An 11,692-nucleotide genomic window follows, 5' to 3' on the forward strand; every position below is an offset into this window, starting at 1 on the left:
TATCAACTTTGTGACCTCCTCTGGACTTGCTCCAACAGCTCCATGTCCTTCTTCTGTTGGGGTCACCAGATTTGGATGCAGCACTGCAGGTGGGGTCTCACCAGAGTGGAGGAGAGGAGAATCACCTCCTTTGACCTTCTGGCCACGCTGCTTCAGATGCAGCCCAGGATTCGCTTGGCTTTTTGACACACCTCTTTAAAGACTGGTGGCTGGAAACGAGCTAGCTCAGTAGACGACACTCTGTCCTTTGGTTTGGCACTTTCGTCCCCAATAAAGCACCAAAAGACCGTAATTGTTGGATCGCTGGAACTTCACCGTCTCGGGGTGGCCGGAGCGCAGGCAGGACAGCCTTGGGTAGCTGTGCCTGCCCGAGAGCGCCCTTCCCCCGCCGCCGCCCGGCTCCGCGCCTCCCCGCGCCCCATCTCTCTTCCGTTCATTGCGCGTTTGGTTGATTCCGCGTCCCCCGCCGTGGCCGCTCGGGGCCCGCGTGCCCGGGGCGGGGCGGGGCGGGGCGGTGCCCCCGGGCGGGCCGGGCCGGGCCGGGCCGGGCGCTCTTATTGCGGGCGGGCGCTGGCGCGGAGCGTTACCGGCGGCAGCGAGCGGCCGCCATGGGGCGGTACTCGGGCAAGACGTGCCGCTCATCTTCATGCTGGTGCTCACCGTCGGCTTCTTCGTGGCCGAGCTGGTGTCCGGATACCTGGGCAACTCCATCGCGCTGGTGTCCGACTCCTTCAACATGCTCTCGGACCTCATCTCCCTCTGCGTGGGGCTCTCCACCGGGCGCATCGCCCGCCGCAGCAGCCGCGGTCCCCGCGCCACCTACGGCTACAGCCGGGCCGAGGCGGTGGGAGCGCTCAGCAACGCCGTCTTCCTCACCGCCCTCTGCTTCACCATCCTCGTGGACTCCATCCTCCGCCTCGCCCGGCCCGAGCCCATAGACGACGCCCAGCTGGTGCTCATCGTCGGCACCCTCGGCCTCGCCGTCAACGTCGTGGGGCTCCTCGTCTTCCAGGACTGGGGCGCCTGCTGCCGCCGGCGACGCCCGTCCGCTCCTCCGCCCGCGGCCGCCGCGCTGCGGGACGTGCCCGGTGGCAGCCCGAGCGGCGAGGCAGATGAAGCAGGTGCCTTTCGGCTGCACTTCGCCTCCCCGCCTTCCCCTTGTGTCCCGCATCTCTCCCCACCCCTCCTTCCCTTCAGCATCCTTCTCACCCTTCCGTACCCTTCCCCATCCCTTCTCTCCCTCTCGTTTTCCCTCGGGACCCGCCGAGATGTTGGCCCAATCCTCTGGGCCCTTTCAGAGGCCCAAGGCCACCCGTGGGCCCCGGGGGCTTTCACTAAGCCCACTCAGGCACCCGCCGCCTCTTTCACCTTGTACTTTGCCCCGGGCTTCTGGGTGTCCTCTCGGGATGGGGGGAGGAGGCGTTGCCCAGGGAACTGCATGGGAAATGTTTTGACTCGTTTTTATGTTTTCTTCTTGTCATCTTTGAAATAAGTTGATTTTGAGAAGGTTTTGGTTTTGATGTTTTTTCTGTTTGTAGAACTTATACACAACACAGCGTTTCTTCTTTGAATGCAGGTGATTCACCAAATGACCAAAAGAGCCCTGAAGAGGGGTCAGAGAAGAAAAAAGAGAAAAAGTCTGAAGCATTGAACATCAGAGGTATGGCATAGGAGTATACTGCTAACGTTATATTAACTTCAAACTCTTTGTGGTTTTCATTTCAGATTTACATACACACACACAAATATCAGCAAGAAGGGGAGCAAACCCCAGGACTCTTCTATGTATTTGGATCCAGTTATCTCTGCTGGAAAGGTTTTGATTGTATGAAATAGCATAAGTAGTAACAAAATAGTGTCATGCTGATTTGGCTCTGAGTGTGCTCACATTTTGATTTTTATTCTTAGAAGAGTACAGCTGAACATTTGGAAAGGACACAAACCCTATTGCACTAAGCTCAAGTCATTACAGGCTTTACAGGAAGGTAACACAGGTAGCTATGAGGTGCATTTTTGAGTGTCACTGATGTAGTAGTTGACCAATTTTCAACCTTAAAATGCTTTTGGGTAGAAAACAGAAATCCTTCTAAATCCCAAGGCTGATAATGTTTTATTGTCAGCATAAGAAAAAAGATTCTGAAACTGGTGCTTCAGCATGGTGTTTTTGCAGGCCCCTGAAGTGTGAACCCATCCCTGTGAGAGTCTGTGACAGGATCAGCCCTTCCTACGTTGTAATTCAACAGGTCTCTGGGAATCTGTGGCGTGAAGCATAAAGCTCCTCCTAGGAATAAATTACCCACGTGTCTCTCCCTGTCTGTGTAGGCGTTTCCATGCATACACTTTTATGTGTGTACTCTGAGCAGGGCAAAAAGCAGATGTCTTTGAGGATATGAAATACGGAGTTTGTCCCCAAGGAAAGGACTGTCAGAAACCTGAATCAGAACAGTAGTTTCAGGCTTTTTATGGTCACCTCTCAGCAGCTGATATTCCTCTAAGGTTGTATAAGTTTGCATTGCATAAATTCAGCTTGAGAGGTCAATGTGGCAGTCAGACACCTGGGCTTGCTGGGGTCTTTTTGTGTGTATGTGTGACTGTCTGTCTTTCAAAAGTGTTTGCACAGCTACACAAATGCTTCTGTAAGGGAAGATGATTTGGAAAATCAAACCATGTGCTAGAGTCTCAACACTTGCCTGAATGACTAGAAGTTGGTGTCACTGAAAATTATGGCATTATAGTGGTAACATTATTTGAGCAGGATAAGCAAACTGTCACACTCAGGGATGGAGGAGAGAAGAGTGAGAAACCAATTACTTTAGAGAAGGCCTTGCTTGCCTGAACCACAGTGCTTAGGTATAAAGATGCTGGAAGCTTTCAAAAATGTCTGAAAGATAAGAAGTTTTGTGACAGTTATTTTAAGATACTTTTCATCTTCGATTTTTTAGAAAGAAATTTTTAAGTGCTACTTCAGTATGTCACCTTAGCAAAACCTATTTTTATTATCTTTATAAATATTCTTTGCTTCTGTAGTCATAAAGATATGTCTTTGAAATTCTGATTCAATCAATACTTTTCATTTTAAGTTGTCTACATAGCTATACGTCGTGATCACCTGGCAAAAAATTCTTTTGTTGTGGAATTCGAGCCTCCCTGAAAAACATGGCTGAACAGAATGGATTGACAGAGGGATGGATTCCTTGATTTTTAGAACTGGTAGGAACAGGAATCCATAAATTCTGCCTGGCAGGATTAATTATTGTAGTGTGAAATTATTCCTTTTACTTCTTGAGCATATGCAGAGTAGTTCAGTGAGACTTTGCAAGGCAAGTTGTTGAAAACAGTTACCTATGGTCTTACCATACTGCCTTCGTTCTGTAAATACTCATTTTCACTTCCAGCTTATAATCATAGTCTTTGGGATTTGATAGGGAAATGGGTTCATTTCTGTCTGGGCTCTAATTCTGTGATGCCTTACCAAGATGTACATATTAATGATGTTAAGAATGTAAAATAAGCATTTTTCCAAATTCTGTATTCTCAATTACTAATTCATCAAAATTCTGACATAGTTAGTTTTTTTCTTAACTCAAAAGAAGGCTTTCTGAAACATTTTCCTGTTCTTTATAAGCTGTGCTCTCTTGTTAGTTGCCTGGGCAATGCAATTGCATCCTGCCTGTCCCTCTTTTTAGTGCAACAGCTGATAGCCCATGCTGAATCAGGACTATTTGTAAATGAAAAGGAAACACTGCAACACTGTTAGGAGGAGTAAAACCCCGTGGTAGACTGCCAAATGGGACAGAACACGCCTGACTCCAGCAGAAAGAGCTGGACTCACTAGGAGTTTGTATTTTCTTATCTGACCAAGTGATTTGGAGGAGCTCCAGAGGTTGTGGCCTTCATTTCTCACACAGATAAAGGTGTGTGTGCAGAGCTGGCAAGGAACAGCAGCACAGGCACAGTTCTAGGGTTAATCCAGTATCCAGCATCATCAAAACTCTTTGCTGTGTTGTTAATGAGTTTTGGGGGAGCCTTTTAAGGCTTCCCTAGCCCAGAGGAAGGGATTAAATGGCAGTGAAGCACTTGAGAGTGTATGTGATAGGGTTGTTAAAAGGAGACCGTTCATTTCCTTCTTTCACAGCTTCCCCCCCCAAAAAGTGCTGACTAAGAAATTGACTTCATATAGAGAGAGATGTTCGGAATTCAGTCATGGGTTGGAATAAAATCTGAGTTTGAACAGTAAAAACTAACAAAAATGAGAAGTGATGGGAAGAGCAAAGTTTATGTAAAGTAGTAAAAAGAAAAAGAAAAAAAAAGGGACTTCTTGGGTTATGGTAACTGTATAGCAGAAAACCAGCTTTGGTTATTGTAGTTTAAAGAGCAGCTACATATGTTACGGTTTTGTGTCTTTACCTTTTGTACAAAACCTTATTTTATAAGATGTAAGAAGAGGTACCCAGCATTCCTCTCAATTTAGAGTAGTCCAGGCACTAAACCATGTGACTGACCCTAGATTTTTGGCAGGTCAGAAGACTAGTAATATTGATAGAACAATATGACTGGTAATCAAGCTTGATCTGAAAATTGGGGTCTGAGGGTGTCTGGAGCCAGCTTAGAGTTCACTTAGGCAATTTTTCAGATTTCAGCGGTGTCACAGAAACTCATGGGGGAGGGTAACTGTTGCTGAGGGTAGTCTGTGGCTCTCAACTTCCAGGGTAGAATGGATAAATTTAGTCACCAATTTTAAATTTAGATTTAACGTGCCAGGATCTCTTAATAATCTTCATGCATTTAAGCAAGCACATTTTGTGTTGCCATGGCATTGCAGTTGGACAGCAGTTGCTAGCATACCCTACATGCTTAATAATGCATCCCACTTAAACAGCAGTTCTTCAGAGTCAGTATTTCCCTTGCTTTTTTTCCAAAAGCTGTTACTGGAAACTTTGGTTTCGATATTAATGGCTGGAATATTGCATTCTTCATGTCAAGTGGAACATACTTGAAAAATGCAGCATTACATTCCCCTCCAGAAAAAAAACCAAAACAAAGCAAAAAACCCCAAACCCATCCCACTAATGGAAATTGTGCCATTTGTTTCAGGTGTTCTTTTGCATGTTATGGGAGATGCACTTGGATCTGTGGTCGTGGTAGTTACTGCTACTATCTTCTATGTACGTCCTCTGGGGGCTGCTTCGTGTAATTGGCAGTGCTACATTGATCCAAGCCTGACAATAATTATGGTGTTCATCATCCTGTCTTCTGCATTCCCACTTATAAAGGAGACCTCAGCTATTTTGTTGCAGATGGTCCCCAAAGGTGTTAATATGCAACTACTGAGTAAGTCAAATTTGTTGTTGAAATGCTGTTAATTTTAATGGTGTATTTCAATGCATATGTTATTTGTGGAATGATATGTTTGGATTATTTACTCGTATTAGCTCTAAATTCTCAAGAACTGTGAGAAACAGTCACATGCCTGTGTCCTAGCAACATGACTCAAATCTCTCTGGATTAGTTAAAGCATGCATTTTGAGAATGTGGTACTCCAACAATACATCAAACATACCAGATCTTGAGCTGTTAATGCTTTGTGTTGGTTATTTGTGAAAAAGCCAGTGTTGAGTTACAATCTTTTCCAACCCTGCAGTGGCTACTTCTGAAAGGCTGCCAAAACATCTTAGAAATTTCCGTTAAGGTTGGGTAATTTTGTAGCTCTTAGTGCTGTTCACACTGGTTAATTGTGGAGTAGCACTGGGTATTTCTGGAATTCCATCATGCTCAAGGGTTAAAGAAACCAGAAGATGTGGGATTTTGATAGAGGAAGTGATGCTGTAAGGTTTCCTCTGTGAACAGTTGGTAATTGCCATTAGGGAGCCTGAGGGGTGGGTGAATCCAAAAGGAAGGATGGCCTGTTCATGCAGTCACCTGGAGGCTGAACTGAAGGCAGCTGGGAGTAGACATATTTTATCAAGTATATTTGTTCTAAAATGATAGTTTCGACACTGCTGCTTTTGAATAGGGTGCCTAGTGAGACTGATCATTAATCAGTGCACCAAAGCCCCTAATACCTTTCTCTTATGTCTTCCAGCTGACAGACTAGCTCGTGTACCAGGGGTTAGCAGCTTCCATGAGGTGCATGTCTGGGAGCTTGCAAGTGGGAAGAATATTGCCACCCTTCATGTCAAGTGCCAAACCCCTTCTGACTACCAAGATGCTGCTTACAAAATACGGAAGGTTTTCCACGAGGCAGGAGTCCATTCCGTGACCATCCAGCCTGAGTATGTTGACCACAAGACTTCTCATCTACTGTGCAGCTCACCCTGCATCTCAAAAGCTTGTGATTCTCAGCTGTGCTGCAGTCAGAGGGAGCCCCCCAGGGCTAAAACGAATGGCTACATGGAGAAAAGAGAAAGTTGCCTTTCCACACAGCACAAAGACGATGGTTCAAGGAAAAGTGACATTGAAATTCCTGTGGAGGACCCAGTGGCAGAGGAGAGCGTGAGAAACGCGAAAAATTGTGACGTGTCTGATGACAAATCACAGTTGTGTGGTACACGATTTTAGGCAATTCCCTCTGCTCTGTGTCATGTTTTCATGGAGCAAACATATCCTGGTTGGGAAGGGGGGCATCAGTCATTGTAGCTGATGTAGGTGTGGCAAAAAGATTTCTGTGCTTTAGCTGTAAACCAAAATACACCTAAACCCCCCTTGTACCTGAAATAAGGATTAAGATTTCCACCAAGGCTGTTGTGTTCATCTAAGATTTTTGTGATGCAGCCTTACCCAGTTCCTTACCAAACTAAGGGTGAATTCCTGCTGTTAGAGTGGATGGTGTGTATCTCTCTGTCTGCACTGATGTTTGCTGTTCACAGCCAGTGGCACTGGGAGAGAAACTCTGGCCTTTCCTGCTGAAGAGAGCTGTTTCTTAAAAGCTCTGTGGCCAGTTAATGACTGTACTGGGCTGAAGTACTGTACATTTACAAAGGACTTCAGTAGAGATACTTTACTGATCCTTCAACCCCATTTTTGCATGGACAGTTCATTTTTCACAGTAATACTTCTGGCCAGTGGGGTTTGTGAATGAAATTAAGAGTATCTAAGGGGAAGCACTCAGGAATTTTGACTTGTGTTGTTTTCTTGATTGACTCCTGTATTTAGGGACAGAGCAGAAGCTGGTCTTGCTTCTCCACAAATAATATTGGAGTCCCAGCTTAATCATAGATGAGTGTGCTAAGGAGTAGGCTGCTTTCATGAAAGCAAATAAATACCTACTAGCACTGTCTGTATGGACTCTAGCAAATGGAAATGCAGGCAGTCATCCAAATAACTATTATCTTTTTCACTGCTGTGATTGTACAACTCAGTCTTTTCAAATTCTTTTTATCCTTCTCCTGACAACACAAGTTCTAAGAGCCATGGTCTTATTTCATCATTGCGCAGGATGATTGCATTATCTTTGACACTGAGTCTGTCATTATTCATGCTGAATAAATAAGCTAATGTGTTTATTATGGACAGTCGAAAATCTGAAATTCTATAATTAAGGCATAATTTAATATTGTATTAATTAAGGAAGCACCTTTAAAGTCTCATATGCAGTATTATCACTCAGAGGGAGCTTTAAAAAAATTAAACCAGGAAATTTTTCCTGGTTTAGTCTTGATTATTTCTTCTCGGCTGGTTTTAAAGGTCTGAACCTTACCCTCTGCCCTGGCTTTCCTCCCCCTGCCCAAAGGTGTCTCTCAAAGCGTATTTAGTGAAGGAGTTCACTATCTTTTTGCTGCTTGCTCTTTCTGAAGGTATGCAGGGGTGCTCTAAGGAAAACAAGGTGATGTGTGCCCTGTCACCAGTGCTGGATTTCAGGTGCATTCCACAGGGTTCTGGGAGAGAAGACTCACTACCCAATCCACACTGAGTCTAGTGCTTGGTCTCCCTGGCTATGCAGATCAGATCCAGAAGATTCCAAATACATTTTGCTGGCAAAAGCAGCCTTTCAGTGGTCTGTGTGGCCTGGAGAGGCAATTTCATCCATTTATTCACAAGGACACCTTTGTGAAATAGAGGTGTCTTTACCTCAGTGACACCTTAACAGAAAGGGCAAATTGATTTCCAGCCTGGGCTGGGAAAATACCGGGACCTCCTTGTAAGGATGGCTTAAAAGCAGCCAACTCCTTATTAATAAAGATGATTGCAATAATTCAATTGATATTAAAACACAGAATGATATTTTACTACTTGGAATGTGGTATTTACTGAAGCAGTGATTCCAGTCTAAATAGAACATTTCTGGAATCGTAATTACCCCTTTTAAACAAATTTTTGGGTGAATTAAGACATTTTATACTATTTCACTGTAAGTTTGTATTATACAAATTAACCTATTTGTTAATATAATTAAGAGCTTGATCCTCCAGCCTCTTTGATTCCTTTGGCAGCAGCAGGATCTTGCTTGGCAGTTATTGCACCAGCTAATGTAAATCAGGAAACATCATAAGAATTGCTCTGTCTTTTACAAGTATGTGCTGTGAAGTAAGACAGCCCTTTGTTCTGTTCTTTTTTTTCCTCTTTATTTTCATCTGTGATGGTGTTTTGATGTAAATGAAAAATGTATTTATTGTGTTTTTGAGAACTGGAATAGAAAGCTCCCAAAATAACAACAAAGTCTGTGGGAGAACTTTCTTCACAGATATCCTTTAAAACAAGCACCCTTTCATAATTATGCATTTGTATCCTAAATTAGGTAATTTTATATATATACACACACACATTTTATTAAATGGTTGAAAGCTGGAATGGCAGTATTTACTCTGGGATTAAAGAAAACTAGTATGTGTGATGTTGGGGCATTTGTCAAAATGGGCAATTTTTATTCTTCCAGTGTTAAAACCGTGGCTATGTATTTTTAAATTTTTTTAAAAGTGTTGTAATCTGAAAATACAATGAAATAACATCCTTAAACTTTTTTTCTCGTCTGGTTGAATGTACTGTAACTGCTGCTTGTGAATAAATGGGAAAATACTAAGCTTATAGAAATCTTCATATCTAGAAAACAAACAGATTTTAAAATTGCTTTATTACTTAAGCAAGCAAAACCAACAGAGCTATGTTATTTATGAGCTAAACCTTGCTTTTTTTTTTTTATGTTGGGACTTTCAGGGTATTCAGCCAAGGTTTCTGACCAACATCTTTGCCTTCCTTTCAGTAACAAAATATTTTTCTCCTGTAGTGTGTGTCCCCTCTCTACTTCTGTGGGAGACTCCATTCCAATGAGTGTGTATTTTGTATTGGCCTGTTTCCCTTCAGTTCTTGGCATATCTCTTCTAATTCTGTTGAGGCAGGCTTCCCTCATTTTGAGATATAGTATATTTCCATGTTAGCCCTTATCTATGGGCAGTTGTTCTAAATTCAGTTTTGTAGTCTATTGCACTGTCATAAAAGCTCTGTTCTGGCCTCTTTAGCTGAATTGCTTTGTTTGCCTCCCTGACAAATGCAGGTTGATTGTGCTGCTCTGTCCCCTTCAACCACTGCCTTGTGATTGTCTCTCATGGCTTTCATGTTCTCTTGCAATGATTGTCCCTTTCTGTCCATTGCTGCTGGTGGCAAAGGAAATCTGCTTAAATTATATGTGACTTTCAACTGGTTGTCCAGCTCCTGTGGATGTGATCCATAGCCAGTCATACATGTGACCTAGTAGGATGATGATGAAACCTTTGCTAGGCTTGCCAGATCATTCTGGAGTAAAAGTGAAACCTGGAATAAGTTAACATGACATTGAAAGCAAAAGCAATTTACTGGCCTTCATCAGTCGTGTGCCTTTTCTTAAAGAGAATCAATTCTTTTCACCTTTTCTTGTGTGCCGAAAGTGCCAATTTGATTTTTAATGTTTTCTTCTTCTGTAGCTCTCTAAATGTAGGCGTTGCCTTTGCTCTTCATTATAAAGAAAACTGCTACTATTGTCAGGAGTATTGCCTTTGTTTTACCACCTTTTCCTTGTCTTCTTTACAATACTTACTTTGACTCATCGTGCAAGTGTGGGTTTTTTCCTCTTAATGTTCTTTTCGTTGTCTCTTCAATAAAAGCAGGATGGTTTTGATAGTCTGGTCATGGTGGTATACCAATAATACAGTTTAGAAATACATTTTTATGTGTAAGTTTAAATTTTGCACTCTATTAAAATACACCCACTTTCTGGTTTTGCTATGTTAAACACACCTTACCATTGCAAACCAATTTTTGCCCTTTTTTACTTTTTCCTCTTCTTTCCCTCTCCCATTCCTGGTTATAATGCTTATTGTCCTGAATACTCCCTTTTATTCTGAACTTTGAAGGAACCACAGCAGCACCTGAATTTTTCCCAAAGTGAAGTTCACTATCCAAGTTCTATGGATGGCTTGATGTGAGTTAATCCAAGGACTATTTTGTGTAGTGTGGTCTGTGTAGAAGTGTTATCTAAGTAGTCATCCTGAGGTAGGAACACATGTGTTTATGTATATTTAAATTCTTTATGAACACTCTAACTGAATCAACTTCCTAAGAAAGTTTGATTTCTAAACGTGGGAAGGTAAAGTGAAATCAAGAGGGTTCCTTGGTCATTAACATCTTGGGGGAAAGCTTAGTGAAAGATAATTCAAAAGCTATGAACATTCCTATGGGTTCTACTACTTACTCTGCTGTACAGTGGAAGCACTTTCTATGTTAAATACTTTATTTGAACAGTGATACCTTGATGTGAGGATGTCACTGTAAAAGATTGTTACATTTATGGAGCTGTGTTGCTTAAAAATTTCCTCCAGTTTTTCTGTTCCTGATGTGATTTAATGTGCCAAAATGTAATTTCCATGATTGCTGAATCTCACTGGGGTTTTATTAACCATTAGTGAGAAATGACTTAAGGTTTTATGTACAGCTATATTTTTATCAAAATGAAGTTTGAATGTCTTGTAAATAAAGTGTATTTTTAAATAAACCTTTGTTCTGAGCTTGATGTTTGCTAGCAATAGGGAGCTTGTGTCTCACTGGATAATTTTAGGATCTTTGCATGAGTGAAGTTTGTTCTCAACCTGTGAGCTTGTTAATGTTGCAAATTTTGTATGTATTTAGAAGAAAAGGGGATCAGCACTCAAAAGCTTTTCTTCTGTAAGCAGCCTTGCATTTTGCCACATGGAGAAAGTTGAACGTGTATATTATGATTCTCACTCCTGGGTTTCATGACCTGAATGTGTGTGCTAGAAATGGGGTGAGGTCTAACACTACAAGTTTAGGTGCCGTTTTTGGAACAGCAGTCACAGAGATGCCCTCATATGTTTGTCTTCTTAGCATCAGTATTAAGTATCTGCCACCTGCTCCCTACCCTGTTGTGTCCAATTCTCCAGTTGTTCATGTCCCTACTTACTTTGTTAAGAATAATCAATAAGGAGGCTGTGGTCATGGTGCTCGGTTTGTTTTTTTTAAGTCCTTTGAGTGTGTCTGAGTGGCAGATGCTACATAAATGCTCCATAAGAAATGCAGCTCAGGTTTGGCCAATACGTTGCCTGTGCTCGTGTGCATGGTTGGTATTACTCGGCTTGTAGATGGTGGATGACTGGTGATTGGAAGACAGAACTGAAAAAGTTTTAAAGCCATTCCTGACAAAATTAAAATTACACATAGATTCATAGAAGGTTAAGGGGTTGGAATGGATCTTAAGCATTACTTAGTT

General features: G+C 42.5%; 1 protein-coding gene across 1 annotated transcript; it reads left to right on the forward strand.

The window, feature by feature from the left end:
* The first annotated feature begins 608 nt into the window (after positions 1-608).
* SLC30A10 (solute carrier family 30 member 10) lies at positions 609-10,960 on the forward strand. The gene is given in 5 exon segments (XM_039568649.1): positions 609-636; positions 639-1,121; positions 1,577-1,660; positions 5,095-5,331; positions 6,083-10,960. Coding segments are annotated over 5 exon segments (1,308 nt in total). The 3' UTR covers positions 6,559-10,960.
* The last annotated feature ends 732 nt before the right edge of the window (positions 10,961-11,692 follow it).

The sequence above is a fragment of the Corvus cornix genome, chromosome 3 (genome assembly GCF_000738735.6).
Source record: "Corvus cornix cornix isolate S_Up_H32 chromosome 3, ASM73873v5, whole genome shotgun sequence".
In the NCBI taxonomy this organism is placed as follows: Eukaryota; Metazoa; Chordata; class Aves; order Passeriformes; family Corvidae; genus Corvus; species Corvus cornix.